The sequence below is a fragment of the Melanostigma gelatinosum genome, assembly GCF_949748355.1.
Source record: "Melanostigma gelatinosum genome assembly, chromosome: 9".
Lineage (NCBI taxonomy): Eukaryota > Metazoa > Chordata > Actinopteri > Perciformes > Zoarcidae > Melanostigma > Melanostigma gelatinosum.
Genome location: NC_136642.1, coordinates 2,403,729 through 2,424,195, shown reverse-complemented (window position 1 = coordinate 2,424,195; position 20,467 = coordinate 2,403,729). Strand labels below are relative to the sequence as shown.

Below are 20,467 nucleotides of genomic sequence, written 5' to 3'. Positions count from 1 at the left end.
GATCATGGTCAGGATAAGATGACGTAGATCAGGCTTTTCGGTTCCACGAAGGAAGTTTGGCAAAATCACCATGGCAACACATCCATAAGCTTGAACCTGCTCCAGCGCAGGCTCAGTGAGGGTAGCTGGATAAGCTGCCACTCCCCCGGAAAACATGGCCGCTCCTGTCACATACGGTAGTCTAATGTGCTTGCGCATATACTGGGGGTTATACGGGAGTTGATGAAATGCATGTAAAGTGAGACACACGTGATCCTTAAAAGCAGCTGAGCAAACCAAGAAGCCTCTATTGCATTAATGTGCAGCTCCCTTCCTCAGAGATCCACTGATGAAGGAGGATATTAGTTAGATGAGCGTTTTATAGGGAGAGACTTCTTCCACATCGCCAAGATCCGTCATCACATCACGATGACTTCCTGTACGAGCGCTGTCGAGTCTGCCGACAAGGAATCATTTATTTACAGACCTTCTCGAGCAGACATTGAACACCACACGCCGCAGCCGCGCACTGACTGTCTCAGACTGGATGCAGCCTTGCGCTGTTGTGCGAGTGCTGCGTTGTACAGTGTCGGCGATGCGGAGAACATGGGGAAAGCCGCTCCAGGAGTCTCATTGTTCTCTGTGCCAAATGTCTCAATGCGTCTCAAAGGCAATCAAGGGCAATCAAGAGAGAAAGAGCCAATCAGAACATACATGCTTTTGGCATCCAATCAGATGGCTGCGTTTGTCTCGAAGGTCTCAAAGCCGACATCCAATCAGATGGCTGCGTTCGCCGACATCCAATCAGATGGCTGCGTTCTGTCTAATCCTAACTCTGGAGCCGCCATGTTGGATCCTCGCTACCGACGCTCGCTCAGTTCAAGTTGAGACGTAAACAGATATTACCAGTAAGTGCAATACTTTCAATTTTATTCAATTGTATTGATATAGCGCTTGCTAATTTGTGTTACATAAGAATGTACAACACAGTAGAACTCATATAAACTTCGGACATCGGTCACGCTTAGTTTACTGCCCTTATCTGAGTGATGGATGCTCACTAGACTGTAACATTACAGTCTGAGCTTTACAGTTCCTACGATGTGAAACTTCAATATTAATACCTGAAGTTATAGCGTTAAACTCTTTGTCTGTGCTTTGTGTTAACCAGCTAACGTTGGTGCTGTTTGAACCGCTTTATCAGCTGTTGGCTGGACTCTAACGTCGCTAACGCACCACTGTATGCTGCTGTATGGACGTCAGCTAGCTAGACCACAGCGTTACACTCGTATTTACAGTTTAATCGTCACAGTGTGAAATACAGTTTTACTGCTGCTGCTGTTCCTTTTCAAGTAACACGTCCCCGAATAACAATGCACAGAGTGTTAGTGAACAGATATAAAGCAGTAATGCGTTCACGTGAACAAACATAAAACACGTATAAACACGTCTACGTGAGGGACAGTTGGGACCTCTGTACTCCTACAGTGGCCACCTCAAGCACGTCCTTAACCAGAAGAGCCAAAGAGTGCTTGGTCTTCAGGTGGTTAAGGACTTCACCAAGCCTGCTGAGTACACAGGTATGTGATGTGAAAACACTTTATTTCAACATCATAACTCAGAGTAAAAAGAGCAATTACTAAATGCACATGCGTTTGCTGTATGACAGGGGAGCTCATCGGGGTAGAGTACCTGTACCAGCAGACAGGCAGAGTGCTTGAGGACGTCAGCTTGGACCCTGACATTCCGGACGAGGCTGGCGCCGCCATCGAGTCGCTCGAGGAGGATGATGATGAGGGTATCGTGGAAGATGTGGACCCCACCATCTTCGAGGCCGATACCCCATCCACCAGCACAGCAGCAGCCCGGTCAGGTGATCCAGCTGACGCATCGTCTGAGCCATCCGGTCCAGCCGCCCCTGACCAGGATGCCCCTCCTGAGGCCCCTGAGGTAACTTTGCTACCGATACTGATGACGATGATGATAACAGTGACGATGGAATATTTCATATTTCACAGCGCATCGCTCTGTGCTTACTGACTTGTTTCTCCTCCTCTTCCTTTCTTGTTTCTTCTCAGGAGAATATACAGGGTCCTGATGACCAGCCTGGGTATCAGCACGTCCTGAAGCTGGCCCAGGCCCTGGTGGAAGGAAGGAACCTTCAGGGGCTTACAGACAGTAGGGTAGACATACTCATCCTGCTCTGGAATCGCTTGCCAGAGCAGGACAAACAGCGAGTTGTCTACCCTCCCAGATACCGGGAGAGGCAACCTAAGGGGCGGTTCAAGGCAGCGAAGGGGAAGAACACCTCCTGTCCTGGCAAGGAGAGTCTCCAACGGTACGATTTTTTTCAAATATGAATGTATCCTCTTGTAAATATCTGCTGTATATCAACCCACACTTTGCTCTCCATGACTGTTTCAGCTGCCTTCTCGGACCGAACTCCAGCCCTGCAAACTGGCCCAGCGCCAGTCGCCTGGTCGAGGCCGTTTGCAGCCGGCTCTGCCAGCTCCACCCAGTGGCTACGCGGGTCCGTGGGTTGACGAGGACTCGGTGGTCCCTCATCCTCACGGACTACGTGGCCATCAGAGAGGGAGTGCTGGCCAGCCTGAGGCTGATGGCTCAGACAGAGATCCAGCTCTTTGAGCTGAATCAGAGGACCCTGACCCAGTGGTAAGTGTTCAACATGAAGCTTTAAAGTTTTGATGGGTTGTAATCTGAGATTTATCATTTGATGAAGAGCCTAAGAACAATCTGCGTTTGTCTCCCAGGTTCTCTTGGCGGCAGAAGGAAAGAGAGAGGGATGTGCTGCTGCAGGGAACTGGCGTCGTCCCTGCAGCAGCTATTGCCATCCTCCCTCTCCCTCCAGCTAAAGGGCTGTCCTCTGTTCAGGTGGGACAAGGACAGCCCTTCCCCTTCAATGTCCCCGATGAGCAGCCCGGCCCGTCCTCCATTGGCCTTCCCCCTCCCCTCCCAGCCTCGTCCGGAATGTCAGGGTCCAAGCTGACGTCCTCAAGCACTCTGCCTGTCTGCTGGTACAGGTACTCTACCCCGATGAGCTCCCCTGTCATACTGCAAACGCATGTGCATTTAGTAATTGCTCTTTTTACTCTGAGTTATGATGTTGAAATAAAGTGTTTTCACATCACATACCTGTGTACTCAGCAGGCTTGGTGAAGACCAAGCACTCTTTGGCTCTTCTGGTTAAGGACGTGCTTGAGGTGGCCACTGTAGGAGTACAGAGGTCCCACCTGTCCCTCACGTAGACGTGTTTATACGTGTTTTTGTCAGGATCCAGGATCCCTGTCTGACCCGGTGTGTGTGTCCCCTGATCTCCTCTCCTCATGTGTCCTGTCATTCCCCTGTTTGTTGTGGTGTGCCATGTGCTCTGTTTGTCCTCTGCCTTCAGACACCTCCCAGGGCCGCACCCTTAATCGTGCACGGCTGAGGACACTCAGGCCGATCACCTCCTGCAGCCTGACACACCAGACTCAGGGCCCCTTAATGAGTATCCTGCCACTACATAAGCTCTGGCCCTGCAGTCTGGGAGTGTCAGGTCGTACCGTCTTTAACCCGCTGAAACCCCGTGGCATCCTCTGCCCTCCTTGTGTCTGTGGATTACACTCCGCCGCTCTGCCCTCCTTGTGTCTGTGGATTACACTCCGCCGCTCTGCCCTCCTTGTGTTTGTGGATACGCTCCGCCGCTCTGCCCTCCTTGTGGTCTACGGATTACACTCTGTCGCTCTACCCGCCTGGGGTTAAACGGACTACACTCGCCGTCAAGCTGCCAGCCTCCGGTGTCGAGCCACGGGACTCACACCGTCGATCTGTCGACTCCAGTATCGAGCCACGGGACTTCACGCCATCAACGCACTAGCCCTCCAGTGTCGAGCCACGGGCCTCACACCGTCGATCTGCCGCTCGGGTGTTGGACCACGGGCTCCACACCAGCAACCCACCTGTCTAAATAAAACCTGATTAACATTCACTTCTGTCTCCTGTGGTCTTGCGTTTGGGTCCTATCTGTGAACTCCCGTGACAGTTTTATGTTTGTTCACGTGAACGCATTACTGCTTTATATCTGTTCACTAACACTCTGCGCATTGTTATTCGGGGACTTGTTACTTGAAAAGGAACAGCAGCAGCAGTAAAACTGTATTTCACACTGTGACGATTAAACTGTAAATACGAGTGTAACGCTGTGGTCTAGCTAGCTGACGTCCATACAGCAGCATACAGTGGTGCGTTAGCGACGTTAGAGTCCAGCCAACAGCTGATAAAGCGGTTAAAACAGCACCAACGTTAGCTGGTTAACACAAAGCACAGACAAAGAGTTTAACGCTATAACTTCAGGTATTAATATTGAAGTTTCACATCGTAGGAACTGTAAAGCTCAGACTGTAATATTACAGTCTAGTGAGCATCCATCACTCAGATAAGGGCAGTAAACTAAGCGTGACCGATGTCCGAAGTTTATATGAGTTCTACTGTGTTGTACATTCATATCTAACACAAATTAGCAAGCGCTATATCAATACAATTGAATAAAATTGAAAGTATTGCACTTACTGGTAATATCTGTTTACGTCTCAACTTGAACTGAGCGAGCGTCGGTAGCGAGGATCCAACATGGCGGATCCAGATTTAGGATTAGACAGAACGCAGCCATCTGATTGGATGTAGAATTTGACACAACGCAGCCATCTGATTGGATGGCAAAAGCATGTATGGCCTGATTGGCTCCTGGAATTTGACACAAATTGACAATTTGACACAGAGGAGAATGACACGCCTGAGGCGGTGCTGTTCGCAAATTTAATTTGGCGCTTAATAAACTTATGGATGTGTCCATTACATCATGGCACATATTGTGCTGACTCAGCATTCTGAGTCATGTGTGTGTGCTTAGTGTGTACTTGCTCTCATGTCCTCTTGATGGCTGGTTGCATACATGAGGTTAAAGCACTCATAATGATATGAGTGTTATTAGTACAGCAGCACATCATTACTGTAGAACATGATGAAGGTGGACTCATGATGAGAACAGAGAATCACACACTATTTCTTTTCACTGCTTCAGTTGATTGAATGTCTGATTATGAATAATACACATACTGATCCGCCCATAAACAGATTCTCACACACACATATTCAAACTAGTTATATATGGTAATCTACACATACATGTGCATACACATATATAGTAGGCTACATGATACATGAGGGCATACAGTACATATATCCTCATATTAATGAGTGTCATGAGATCCTCGTTGGGCTTGTTTTTATCTACTTATTCTGAAAGAGTTGAGATCATTATTGTCGCTATAGATCTCATTGGATGATGCATCATGAAGTCTACTGCCAGCAGCACAGTAAAGACATGTCATGTGATTGATTAGGGTGATGAGGCACTTATACGTTTCCAACACTGACGCATTTAACTCGTCTGTGATGTGTTGTCGTGCTTCTTGTCTCGCCCTCGCAGCGGTGCGCTGTTATATTTTGCCGTGATTTCGGTCTTGAATTCCTCGTATGCGTTCATGATCATCTCCTGCTCGTCAGCGGAGTAAAAAGCATGTTTTTATTGGCTTTTCCACAATACACAAACAAGACAAAACAAGGCACAACAAAAGGCACTTAGAGAAATTTCAAATAAAGATAAAATTAAAGATAAAAATGGCATGTGTTGTTGGATGTTACTGACTGTTTCTCAGCAGAAACAAAAATTAAAAATAACAGTAGAGGGTGACAGATATGTACATGCACAGGTAGATACATATTATAGCCCACAAATAGAATGCTCCCACATTCCCTAACGTGACCAGTCAGAGAAGAAAGAAACGAGAAAAAAAAACGGGGAAGGGAAACAAAAACAAAAAGGAAAACGGTAGACTGTATGGTTACAACAAAATCTTCCCCCTCCAGAAACTCCATCAATGAGCCCCAAATCTTTGCAAAGATGTTATATTTCCTTTAACTGCAGATGTAAGTTTCTCTCGGGCGAGGCGCTGGATCAGTCCCTCTGTCCAAGTTCGTTTGCTCGGCCTGTGAACAGATTTCCAAGCCGTTGCAATTTTATGTTTAGCTTCAAGAAGACAAAATATGACCATAATAATAATAATAATAACTTTAATTTATATAGCGCCTTTCAGGGGACCCAAGGCCGCTTTACAAGAGTAACAAAAACAGTTTAGACAGACAGCCAGACAAACAAAACAAGTAAACTAGGGGCTGAAAGCCTTGGCGAACAGATCTTCTTTTTGCTGCTGTTAAGTGTACAGTTTACTGGGAAACACCCAAAAAGACAGAGTTTTGGACTTAATGGAAGTTGTTCGTTAATACAGTGAGATACAATTGTAAGAATCTCTTTCCAGAAATCCTGAATGAGGGTGCATTCCCACAGTCAATGAGACGAGCTACCTTCATGTAGACCACATTTAACACAAGCATCCGGTGTATCGGGGTCCATGCGATGCAGTAACTCTGGAGTCATGTATGTTCTCATCACCCATTCATACTGGAGAAGTTTGAACCTTGAGTTGATTGTTGGGACTTGACTCTGTAGACACATGTCCTGCCACTCTTCTTCAGTGATTTCTTCATGTAGGTCTGAACACCATGCTAGCCTTCTGTCATCGGAGGATTCTTTTGCTGCAACTATGATCGTCTGATAGAACTCTGAGATCAGTCCATCTGGTCCATAATGGTTTAGAGCGATCTTTTCTAGAGAAGTTAGAGAGGGGACATTTACAGAGTTCTGTGTCTTTATTATGAAGCATCTTATCTTTAGATACTTGAAAAAATGTTTTGTATCGATGCTAAACTTTTGCTTGGTGTCATTAAAACTTAAGAGTAATGCTGCGTTCACACCGGTCGCGTTGATTTTTTGACGCGCGTCGAGATTACATACAAAGTATATGCACAGACGCGATGAGACTGGCGTGCCTCGATTTTGCGATCCCGCGGCGCGTTGGACGCGTTATTGCAGTGCGGTGGACGCGGTGGACACGTTGGACGCCGCAAAATCGCCAACGCGCGAGTTGAAATTTTTCAACTTCAGCGACATAATCGCGTGACGCTGTGGCGCGATAGCCTATCAGCGTTGAGTTGCTCCCCCTGTCGTCACTGGCTTCCTGCCGTTGTTGAATCAGGAAATAAATCCTGTCGCCGTCTGTGTTCACCCAGAGCGCTACGATACCTCATATCAACAGAGACCGGACCAACCTATGTGTATGCATGTGTGTGTGTAAACCATACGGTACAAACAATGAATACACGCTGCCGTGTTTACGTCTACGTGACGTTATTGAGTGCTGGTGGAGCTGCTACGATGTTAGCATAGCCTAGCACCGATCCATCAGAGCTCCATTGATAAGACCAGTAACCTACAAATCGGTATCATTACGTAGTTATTTCGGAGTCCCTTTTTGTCGGAGAAGACAAGTACAAATCGGCATCATTACGTAGTTATTTCGGAGTCCCTTTTTGTCGGTTTATTGCCGTTGAATCACAGCCAAATCAGTTTATTTTGTGTTCCTACAGCTGTAGTAAACAGCGACCGGTGGCTTGCTAGACACAGTGAATACAGCTCGATACAATCCACGGAGCTCCTCTGAACAATATTATGAACCAGACATGACGGCGTTTGGCATTCCGACGTTTGAGGGACTTCCACAACACGTACAGAGCAGAAATTGTCCTTATTCCTCCGGTTGACGGCGGAAAACAATGGCGGCCAGATCGAGGCTTCCAGGACGATAAACCACGCCCCCTCTCCGGCGCTTCGAGATTTTGCGGCGTCTGGTGTGAACACGACCGGCGGCGCGTTGGACGCTTTTTTGCAGTGCGTTGGACGCTTTTTTGCAGTGCGTCAAAAAATCAACGCGACCGGTGTGAACGCAGCATAAGAGTATCACAATCATATGAATCTGAAATCTTTCCGATACCTCTGTCTGCCCATAACTTAAACCAGAGTCGTTCGTACCTGCCGTAAAGTTTCTGTTCCCCCAAATAGGTGAGTATTGGGATAGAGGAGTTTTTCCCCAAGATAGCTCAACACCTCATGCCAAACTGTCAGCGTATTTTTAACAAAGGGGTTTGCAGTGTGTCTCTTCAAAGTGGCTGTTTGCTGAGTAGAGGTAGAGATAGAAGGGGATTTTGGAAGTTGTGCTTTCCTCCATCCTTATCCAGTGCAGCGTTGACTGGTGTTCAAACCGATGTGAAGCTGCTCGTAGTTGGGCGGCCCACTAGTGTCCCTGGAGGTAAGGGAGTTTTAACCACCTCTGTCATATGGTAAGTATAACAGGGTCATGCGCAGTCTTGAGCGTCTATCGTTCCAAATGAAATTACAAAAAAGCTGTTTCATTTTAATAAAGAAATTAGGAGGAGCAAGTGGGATGTTTTGAAAAAGGTATAGGAATTTAGGAAGAATATTCATCTTCAGAATATTGATACGCCCAATCATGGAGATTGGCAAAGATCTCCATCTGTTAATAGATTAAACTGCTGACTCAGTCACAGGGTTATAGTTCGTCGGTGCCATGGATTCTATTGTAGGCGTGATTTTAACACGAGGTATGTGAAGCTGTCCACAATGTTCCTAAATGGAGAATTTAGTGGTGGAGTCAATCGCTCAGATTTTTTCTAAAATAGGATTGTAGACTTAGATGCATTAACCTTGTAACCTGAGAAACTACCATATGTTCCTATTAAACTTAGTAAAGAAGGTATAGATTGTTTCAAGTCTGTCAGAAAGAGCACCATATCATCAGCAAATAGTCCTATTTTATTCTCCATATCATTAATTGTGACACCAGTTATCTCACTATTGCCTCTAATTGCAATTGCTAGAGGTTCGATGGCCAGGACAAACAGAAGAGGAGACAAGGGACACCCTTGTCTTGCATCTCTCTGACTTTATTTGACATTGTACTGTTAGAACATCATGGTTTCGGTGATCGACGCTTCCCTTTTGACGTAGGACGGGCACGCGCAATCATCCTCTGGTCTCGAATTAACGAGACTGTTTGAGAGCGGATCAGCCTTGGAGAAACCGAGACAGCCTGACATCAATCATCGGGTTCATTTCAGCTGGCTTACAGGACATTTGATCGATTTAGTTGAACCACGTACGAGGAACGGGGCCCTGAAGACAGACAGTCTTACTAGTTTGACTTAAATATTAGTCGAAAATAATACACGCCTGTTCCCTTTCTGTGCTTCATGTAAAGCACAGAGCGGTGTTGTGTTGCGTGTGCAATGACAGTGATAGTTATGTGCCCTGGATACATCAGAGTATCATCTGCACAATAATAATAATTATTATTCTCTGAGGTGAATCCTGACGTGTGGAGCAATGAGACGTTCTTCAGCTGGAGACCCAGAACATGACCTCAGCTCCTGCTGCTGACTCAGTGTCTGAGCAGCAGAGGGCGCTGACATCAACATCAACACGGTGGAGGACTCCGGCTGCATGGCCGCTCCGCCTCTGGAGCAAAACATGTTGTTCACCGATGGCGTCATGCTGTGAGGGGGAGGGGGGGTATTTATAGGCTGATAATGAGCACGTGTCCTTCAAGACCACGTTGTCCACACTCACAAACACAAGAGGCCAAAAGAAAGAAACTCTGCAGAGGTTTGGAAAAACAGAAAATGAGTTTATTAAGACAACAGAAAACAAGTGATAAGGCCTGAATACTCAGGAACACGATCAGATGCTTCGGTACGAAGCAGGCGTGGTGACTTCTTTACACAGAGAAGAAACAAATACAAAAACTAATCACAACTCCTCAGACGGAATCCCAGAAAGGTGAGAGCACCAGAGAAGTGGGTCATGTGACGACCTCCCAAAACCACGACAGACACACATCTACCTCCACGTTCATGTTCCTCCTCCATCAATAATAATAATCTAGAAGAGAAACACGGTGCAGCTGCTGACAGAGGAGGAGCGTGTCCTCCTGTAGCTTCTGACTGATAAAGTAATCTCTGATCAGTCTGGAGTTAAAGGACAACACACCGAACACGCTGGAATTAAATGAGTCTGAGGAGGTCAGCATTAGATTGTAAACAGAAGGTCTACTTTAACCCCCCCCCCCCCATCAGAAGTCTGCCACAGCAGGGACCGGCTCACCATGTGAACCCCCCCCCCCCCCCCCCCAAAACAACACATGAACGAGTTCCCGGATGTAGTGGTAAATAAGAAATGAATGAGCATCGACTTCCTGTCTGTTCATGACTCAATCACTGATCAGCCCAGTGTTCACACACCCACACACACACACACACACACACACCCGTGTGAAGTGTGTTTCCGTGTTAAATCACACGAGATTAGCTTTTTCTTGGGTGAAATAAACTATTTTCCAGTGAAACGTTGGTTTAAAGGTGGTGGTTCAACAAAGTTCGCTTTATTGTCAATTCCACAATGTACTGAACATACAGGGGAGTTGAAAAGACGTTTCTCTCTCGTCCAACAAAAACATAGAAAGTGAATACAGTGCAATAGATTAAAAAACATTTAAAAAAAAACATGAAGACAATAAATATATATAATAAGAGAAAAAAACAAAAAAAGCAGTCAATCTGTATTTAGCAGCAGTTGGACATGGGGAGTCTTAAAAGAGAGGAGGGAGAGATTCCAGAGAGTTCAGCTTCCTAACAGCCTGTGTGAGTCTGTGTGTGTGTGTGAGTGAGTCTGTGTGTGTGTGTGTGTGAGTGAGTCTGTGTGTGTGTGTGTGTGAGTCTGTGAGTGTGTGTGTGTGAGTCTGTGTGTGAGTGTGTGTGTCTGTGTGTGTGTGAGTCTGTGTGTCTGTGTGTGCGTGTGTGTGTGTATGTACACGTGTGTGTACACGTGTATGTGTGTGTGTGTGTGTGTGTGTATGTACACGTGTGCGTGTGTGTGTGTGTGTGTATGTACACGTGTGCGTGTGTGTGTGTGTGTATGTACACGTGTGTGTGTGCGTGTGTGTGTGTATGTACACGTGTGCGTGTGTGTGTGTGTGTGTATGTACACGTGTGTGTGTGCGTGTGTGTGTGTGTGTATGTACACGTGTGCGTGTGTGTGTGTGTGTGTGTATGTACACGTGTGCGTGTGCGTGTGTGTGTGTGTACACGTGTGTGTGTGCGTGTGTGTGTGTGTACACGTGTGTGTGTGTGTATTGTTAAGATAGTATTTTTACCTCATAACAAAGGGGAGGCCGGAGCCATGCTGCCGGCTTGTGCCGTCGACACGCTGCACCAATAATGCTACCAAAACTGGTTTACAATTATAAGGAATTTAATTCCACTGATGTAAGTACATTTACAGTAATACATTGGAGTGTACACTCCCATGACATATTAAATCAATAAAACCCCATTTGCAAAAAACCTCGCTCGGCTCCTCCGGTGAAAACACGTCTGTCGTCCGGGAGCATCCAGGTGAGAGAGAGAGCGAGGAAAAAGTCTTTTAAATTAATCCTCCCACATCTGTTCGAAACACCTCCTCCTCCGTTTATCCCGATTCCTATTGGCTATCCTCCAGGAGCGTATTCACTTGTCTGGCTCTGAGTTTAATATCACATTCAATGACTGTCAGTTACGTTTTAAACCCTTCTATAATAATCCTTCAAAATAAAAGTTATACTTCTGCCACTTGGCAGAAGTTTCATGCTTCTGCATGTTTATGTTTATGCTTATGTTTATCTTAATTATGCATTCTCAAAACCCTTATGATTATGACTAACTATGAATTATTAATTATGAATTATTAAACACTTTTATTATATCTACTAACTACAGTTTTTTACTCAAATTTCTTACAATTCCCCCCTAACTCACAGTTCACTGTGAGTTAGCTACTCAAATGTAGTTCGTTTTTCAAATGTCCCTGGAGACCTCCCCGCTACTCAATCCAGGGAGAGGCTTCCTATCTATCTAAACAGAGGCAAACAATTCATGCACACAGATATCATTTCAAGTATTTCTGTTCAGTTCGTTTCAAGATAGAGTGCGTTGAAAGTCACTGCCTTCCATGTCTTGGGGCTGGCAGGATCAGGATACAGCCTGTAGGCTAGAGAACACATACTGAGAAGCCTTGACTGTTCTTTTACACGTGACAAAATTACATTTCTTAATCTTTACACCTTAAAATCCCTTTATAACCCAATTAAACAAAAAAAAATTTTAATCTCCAAATACTCATCCAAAACAATCCGTCTATTTTCCAAACTTCCAACATCTCACTGGATGTTTTAGAAGTCCATCTGGGCCTTTATCAGGTCCTTCAGGATCTCCGAGAGGATGGTCAGGAACCGCTTGTGAAGTTCCGCTATGGCACCGCTGGTGGCCTCATCTAGACTGTGGCCATCTGAAGCGCCAATTCGTCCTCATCCTCGTCACATAACTGGTTGCCTGGACTGGTGTCTGGCTCATCGGTGAAACAATAAACCCCTGTAGAGGTCCACGGATGCACGGGAACCCCCATCCACAGACAACTAGGCGGTCTATGATGACAGCACACAGAATAATTACGATTGCCAAAAATGTATGTTTTCACTGGCTAAGCATACTTCCCAACCAGTCGGTGAACGGATTCGTGACACCAGAGTTGTCTGCTAGCTCTTGGCTGAGTGCTGTCAGTCCCTCCAGAGCCCTGGTCACCGATCCATCAGGAGCTGTGTTATTTGGAATGAAAGTGCAGCACGCAGACCCAAACATCTGGCACACGCCACTTTTCTCTGCTAAATCATATCTAATGCCATTCTGTTCTGCAAGGTCATTAAACTAGTCTTCGCCAGCTGTGCATGCAGTCCTGATATGGCGTCACTGGTGAAGTTTACTAAACGCTGTTGGTTATAGTAAATGTAGTTGATCCAATCGACATTTTTATTAATCATCACCCTCTGAGAGAAAACAGATTCTAAATCTGCTGCTATTTGATTTCTGGCTTGAAAGTCATTAGACACCCCCCTTGGCAGTCTTATGACATCTTATGTACACTTGGTCATCAAAGGCTCCCTTCGGGCCACCGGCATCTCTTTTGGATCTTCTGTTAGCATGTGGGCGTGGAGAGATGAGTTCTCCATAAGTTGCATCAGTGACAGGCAGGATATAGAATGACAATACAAGTTGCATCAACGCACATCTACCGGTCCAATCTTTAGGCTGGATTGGATATATGGTTCTTCCTCCACACCATCACCATAAATCAGCTCTGGGTGCTGTCTGTCTTAACACACTGTTATATAGATAGTTGCTAGCGTTGTGACTGTTGCTACAATTTGCAATAATTTGCAATAATACTACCTACATTGGGCCCCTTAGCTGTATCTGAGACTATACAATCAAATGGACCCTCTGTAACCTTGAACAGAGGTGGGGTATTATATTCTACAGGTGGGTAATGCCAGTGTAGCCTCTGACAAGTGTGTTGGAGGGGCAAAGTGTCATCAGTAAACAGAGTTAAAATACAACTAATTCAGGACTTAGGAGTCTGAATCTTGAAGGAACTGGTGTTGCTAGGGGTCTAGATCCTGAACACACAATACAATCTGTACTACTGGCTTGAAGCCGTATATTGTACCCACCATAAATTCCCATCTGCCATTCCAGTTTCCACCCCTTACCTCATTCTCTGCGTCAGTCGTATGTTGAACCTGGTCTTTTTACAGGCTTAACAATAATCCTAATGAGCCCTTGTGGGGCAGGACTATCAGTAGCCTTTCCCTGTACTACGTAAAGTCCTCCGTCAGTCAATTTTGGGTCTGTTAAGGTAAGTCTTAAAGGATTACATCTACCCACCCCTTTTCTACACATGTGATAAGAAGCTGGGGCATTTAACATCTTTAGTCGGTCTTTAAGACCTGGGTTGGGGTCTTTTCCTAAACCCTCGCCACCTGTGTTCATCGTTGCCCATCCCCAATCTTCACAATCACAGTTATGATACGATAACAGCTTACCATACTTATTTGTGGCGGGCCCACACTCGTCAGTTATGATGCACAAGGTTTTGGACATCCACCCGTAGATGTGTTCATACCTGGGACCGGAAACGACTTCACAGAAGTCGAACTGGACCGTTGATGTTGTACCTTCTTTGAACATAGGAGTGAGAGTTACATTTTCATAGGTGAGTGTCGTCAGAGAAGCCTCTCTACGTGGTCTAAGATCGGTTTGATTAGCTACTGAGGCTAAATGTCGAATCCTGATGTAGTCATGCATGTGTTCTGGTTCCTGTCTGTGGTTAATTTCACATACTAAGAGGGAAGCTACTGAACTCAGGAATAAAATAATTACAGACTTCCATAACCCACTGACCCTAGAGTCTCCTAATGGACGCCCTCGCTTAAACTGTGGGGGAAACGTCATCTTCAGTACTGTCTAACCCCTCTTTTGAGGTGTCTTTGGCTTCAAATTTTCCTGTCTGATGTTCACTCCTGTCTCTGCGAGTGTCACACTCGTTACCTTCGCTGCTGCACAGTGAGTGAGGTGGTGTCAAGTAGCTCCAGTTTTACCTTTCACCTTTACTGCATGTGAGGTTGCCAATACTACCTCCCATGGACCGGTCCACCTTGGTTCACTCCACCTGCGCTCATGGACTCTTATCCACACCAGACTGCCTGGTGACACATCAGCCTGCTTCCTTTCGTCAGCTGCTGCTTCTGCGTTTGTCACCTGAGGAAACAACACTCGGCTCATGTTAGTTAGAGCTCCCGTATATTTCTCAATTTCTAGAGTTAGCAAGTCTAGTTGTGGTTTATCATGACGTTATTAAATCTCAAAATTTGTGAGTAGCACCTTTACTGAAAACGATTCTAAATGTGGATCTACAAAAAATGTTTGACACCTTACCATAAATGTTTGACACCTTACCATATCCCCCTTCACCTCGATATCTCTGCTGTAAGGGATCACATGGCAATCATCTATGTATCTTGGCTATACAGTGAACCCCCCATGGTCCTGGTGACAGCATGGGCATCTGTTGATGTCTCACGGGAGGAGGTCCAGCTGGACCTGGTCGTAGGTGCTGCTGATGTTGTGGTGGGAACGGAGCATGTTGTGGTGCTGCACTGATCTGTCTTCCTCTCCTTTTATGTGGGCAATCTCTTACCCAATGACCCTCTCTCCCACATACGTAGCACTTCCCTCTACCTACAGGTCTTTCATAACCTCCTCTGTAGTTACCTCTCCCTCTGTTAGATGCTCGTGCACGTCCTCTGCCTCTATAATGTGGTGGAGGTTGGTAGTACACCACTGTGTGGGCTGGTACTGCTGGATTTGGTTGGTATGAGGTCGGGGGTGCAGCTGGATATTGGGGCTGTTGTGAGGCCTGAGCCTTGGCTACGGCCATCTGTTTCTTGGCCAGATGTTTTCTACTTATTTCTCTGTCAGCCGCCGCTATTTGAAGTTTCAGCAGCCGCCGCTGCATGCTCTTTATATCCTCGTCTTCTTTACTTTCTGCTCGTCTTTCCTCTATCTGCTGTTGCAAATCTTTTCTGATGCATTCTACTTCTTTTACTTCACATTTTAGTCTTCTTACCAGTGCTCCTACTTCCTTACTCTGCTTCTTTAATGTAAACATTATGCAGCCTAGGAGTATTCAAATGTGTGTATTAAATGTGCATGCTTGTCATCACCTGAATCAAAGTCAACTCACCCTCTGTGCTGTATGGCGTGTGGCCGCTGACTCCAAAACTGGGATCCGCTGCTCCACTTCCCAGATCTGGACCCACTCAACCACGCACCTTGACTAAAACAAACACAGAACTGCCAAAAGTTCAGCAGTAAATGTTAGCATACGTCTGTAGTGTAAGAGAGGTCAACGATCTCTCAAATATGTTGCGCCGTCCGTGTCAAAATTGATTCTTAGGAACTATGTAAATTAGTAAATGTACCAAAATTAGTCAATACTGGATATGTGAAGGAATCTCGAATCCAAAATTGAAGCTGGAATTCCGAAATCAAACTCAACATCTAAATCAGAATCACAATCACAATCCAGTTCCAAATCAGAATTCGAAAGGTTTAAAATTGGAAGTAAAATGAAATTAAAAAACAATGAATAATTAATCAATTAAATATTAAATTCAACTTTAAAAATCAATAACTGTGTTCAAAGATATTCAATCAGAAATACCAATGTAAGTCAAACTGTTGAACTACACTTACACTCTGGTCTGCACAATGAGTCACAATTAAGTTCAAGAATTGAAGAAACACAACTGAAACCATTAATCTTTGTTAAAATGCTGAACTAAAACCAAAGTCAACGACTAAAGTTATAATGCTTAATTAAAACTAAGGTCAGGATATAAGCTCACAGCTCTTAGACAATGAATCTCTGAAAAATTCAGATTCTAAACACTTCTTTACGGTTGCCTGCAGTTCCTCCTTCTTCTGTTTAATTGTTTTTAAATCTCCTTTTCTTTTGCCTTATGTTTTGATGCCTCCAATGGTTTTATGTGAAGCACCTTGAAATGTGCTATACAAATAAACTTGCCTTGCCGTCTGCGCCGAACCGGAAGTTGTTCTGCGCCAAACCGGAAGTTGTCATGAAACCGGCTTTTTTTGTAACAGATATGCTAACCGCAATGCTAACGACAAAAACGGAGCTTCTAAGAAAGCGTACGCACACACAAGTATCACCAAAATCCCACACTTTAATTCCACTCATACGCCTTCTGTCTCCTCTCTCAATCCAGCCGTTATTTTATTTTATAAGCACTTATTTTACATACAGGGTACCGCAACGCCGGAGCTACACGTAGCTAGCGTTAGCTCCTCACAGCGCGGTCATGCAATATCAATCATTTTAAACGTATTTCCACGCTGCTAAAACACAGACTAGTCACACGTATTATTGGACTTATTTAGTCATCATTTTAAACGTATTTCCACGCTGCTAAAACACAGACTAGTCACACGTATTATTGTTTTATTAACCCTTAAACCTCCGGTTAACGGGCTTTAGCTCATCCGGACCCGAGCTCACTGTTACGTATATGAAACGCGAGTTATTCACTTCCAACGCCACAAACCACTCACCCAGTCTGTCTAGTTTCACCAAAGCCCTTATTCTACGCCCTCTGAATCACCCACATGATCCACTAATTATATTCACAGCCAAAGCGAGCAAGAGTGTTTTTCCTGGAGCCTGCGGCCTCAGAAGCTAACTCCCGCTAGCCTAGCTCTCTAAGCAGCGTATGCTCAAAGCCCGAAAATTCTTGGGCCACAACAACAAAGGATCGCACCCCTAAGTCGGAATGCCAAGATATTTCAGTCCGCCAAGTCACATACCTGCTTTAAACTAGCTATCTGCAGGCCTAACAATACTTATGTTGGGCCGAAGGAGGCTCCCAGCATGAGCAAAGCAGTTTCGCCCGTACCACAGCTTGTTTGATTCCAATGTGGTGATTTACTTACACAGCGCTGTCCGTCTTTAATTAATTCTTAGGATCCTTATACTCTTGACTAATCCCTTAAGTTCATCATACTTCAGACAGCAAATCGTACTTACCTCAGTGGAACATGGCCTCCCTCGTGGAACGTACCCACCGGCCACACAGAGCTAGCCGTTAGCAGCGCTTAGCCAAGCAGAAATACCTCTAAGATCCTAGAAGCTAACTCACAGATTTCATGAAACGGCTCTGCCTACCGATATTGTGGGCCCAGGATTGTCTGCTTGACTAACGTCGCCGTCAGCACACACAGCGAGGCCGGCAAGAAAGTCTCCATCTGGGGTGCCAAATTTGTTAAGATAGTATTTTTACCTCATAACAAAGGGGAGGCCGGAGCCATGCTGCCGGCTTGTGCCGTCGACACGCTGCACCAATAATGCTACCAAAACTGGTTTACAATTATAAGGAATTTAATTCCACTGATGTAAGTACATTTACAGTAATACATTGGAGTGTACACTCCCATGACATATTAAATCAATAAAACCCCATTTGCAAAAAACCTCGCTCGGCTCCTCCGGTGAAAACACGTCTGTCGTCCGGGAGCATCCAGGTGAGAGAGAGAGCGAGGAAAAAGTCTTTTAAATTAATCCTCCCACATCTGTTCGAAACACCTCCTCCTCCGTTTATCCCGATTCCTATTGGCTATCCTCCAGGAGCGTATTCACTTGTCTGGCTCTGAGTTTAATATCACATTCAATGACTGTCAGTTACGTTTTAAACCCTTCTATAATAATCCTTCAAAATAAAAGTTATACTTCTGCCACTTGGCAGAAGTTTCATGCTTCTGCATGTTTATGTTTATGCTTATGTTTATCTTAATTATGCATTCTCAAAACCCTTATGATTATGACTAACTATGAATTATTAATTATGAATTATTAAACACTTTTATTATATCTACTAACTACAGTTTTTTACTCAAATTTCTTACAGTATGTACACGTGTTTGTGTGTATGTACACGTGTGTGTGTGCGTGTGTGTGTGTGTGTGTGTATGTACACGTGTGTGTGTGTGTGTGTGTGTGTATGTACACGTGTGCGTATGTGTGTGTGTGTGTATGTACACGTGTGCGTATGTGTGTGTGTGTGTATGTACACGTGTGTGTGTGTGTGTGTGTGTGTATGTACACGTGTGTGTGTGTGTGTGTGTGTGTATGTACACGTGTGCGTATGTGTGTGTGTGTGTATGTACACGTGTGTGTGTGTGTGTGTGTGTGTATGTACGCGTGTGTGTATGTACGCGTGTGTGTGTGTGTGTGTGTGTATGTACACGTGTGCGTATGTGTGTGTGTGTGTATGTACACGTGTGCGTATGTGTGTGTGTGTGTATGTACACGTGTGCGTATGTGTGTGTGTGTGTATGTACACGTGTGCGTATGTGTGTGTATGTACACGTGTGTGTGTGTGTGTGTGTGTATGTACACGTGTGTGTGTGTGTGTGTGTGTGTGTTTCTGCTCTGTTCAGGAGCACAGATTTCACTCCCATGATGAGAGTCGGGCCCTGATCACACAAGGCGCGGCGAATAGTTTAATGTACACAGCAGCACAATAAGCCTCTTCATGTTCCAGATCATCTTTATTTTGATTCCCACATTATTGCTCACGGTTGATGAGATGGGGGGCGATGTGAAAGAAGCGGTTTGAGATTTAACGCTGTGAATCTCAAAGTGTTCTCCCTGTCTCCGCTTTCCTCCAGCTGAGGTGAAGATGGTGGACCGGCTAGCCAACAGCGAGGCCAACTCCAAGCGCATCGCGGTGGTGGAGGGCTGCTTCGGAGCCGCCGGCCAGCCGCTCGTCATCCCCGGCCGCGTGCTGATCGGCGAGGGCGTCCTCACCAAACTGTGCCGCAAGAAGCCCAAAGCGCGGCAGTTCTTCCTCTTCAACGACATCCTGGTCTACGGCAACATCGTGATCCAGAAGAAGAAGTACAACAAGCAGCACATCATCCCGCTGGAGAGCGTCACCATCGCCACGGTGCCCGACGAGGGCGACCTGCGCAACGGCTGGCTCATCAAGACGCCCACCAAGTCCTTCGCCGTCTACGCCGCCACCGCCACCGAGAAGTCCGAGTGGATGAACCACATCGGGAAGTGCGTGGAGGACCTGCTGCAGAAGAGCGGCAAGGCGCCGACGGGCGAGCACGCCGCCGTGTGGGTGCCCGACTCGGAGGCCACGGTGTGCATGCGCTGCCAGAAGGTGAAGTTCACGCCGGTCAGCCGGCGCCACCACTGCAGGAAGTGCGGCTTCGTGGTGTGCGGGCCGTGCTCGGAGAAGAAGCACCTGCTGCCCAGCCAGTCGTCCAAACCCGTCCGCGTCTGCGAGTTCTGCTTCCTGCAGCTGACGGCGGGGGGGCCGGCGCCGCACTCGGACTCCTTCAGCCGGCTGGGGTCAAAGTTCAACAACCTGTCGGACGACGACGAAGACGACAGCAGCGACTGAGGTCCCCCCCCCTCTACGCTCTACGCCTGTTTCTTCATCTATTCACGTCAAAACCAAAACATATTTCACTTCTTCCTCGAATCGCAGCAGCGATCACGATGTTTCCTGAAACAATGAAATGTGGAACGAACTGGTCGACCAGCAGAACTCTTCTGACTCCTGATTGGGCTGCAATTAGTCACTACAGAACACCACGGCGCCAATGAGAAAGCACACCTCCTCCTCCTCCTCTTCCTCCGGACCTACACAGGGTGATTGCTTGTCATTTCTGCGGGGAAAATGTTTTTTTTATCTCGTCTGTCCTTCCGGTGTTTATTTGTTTTGTAGAAGTCGGTATTTTTTGATCTATTTTTGTAAAATCGTCACCAGCAAAAAGTCAAGATCTCTTTTTTAAAATATAAATAACAAAATGTAGATATTATGCTAAACGCAGAGCTTTTCCTGTTGCTTCTGACAAATCAGCTGATGCTCGTCCCCCCCCCCCCAGCCCCTAACTCTACCGTTTGAGAGAGAGAGAGAATTGACAGTCTGTGACAATTATAGTTCCAGGTTTAGTGGAGCTAAAAACACGATTTAAAAAACAGTGGAAGTGGACATTCAAA

The 20,467-nt window shown here is 45.9% G+C and overlaps 1 protein-coding gene across 1 annotated transcript; it reads left to right on the top strand.

Moving 5' to 3' along the window:
• Window positions 1-19,130: 19,130 nt before the first annotated feature.
• Window positions 19,131-19,865, top strand: LOC306782209 (pleckstrin homology domain-containing family F member 2-like; the record flags this gene model as incomplete). Its single annotated transcript, XM_079275455.1, has 1 exon — window positions 19,131-19,865. The coding sequence occupies exon 1, from the start codon at window positions 19,134-19,136 to the stop codon at window positions 19,863-19,865; it is 732 nt and encodes a 243-aa protein (XP_079131581.1). The 5' UTR covers window positions 19,131-19,133.
• Between the last annotated feature and the right edge of the window lie 602 nt (window positions 19,866-20,467).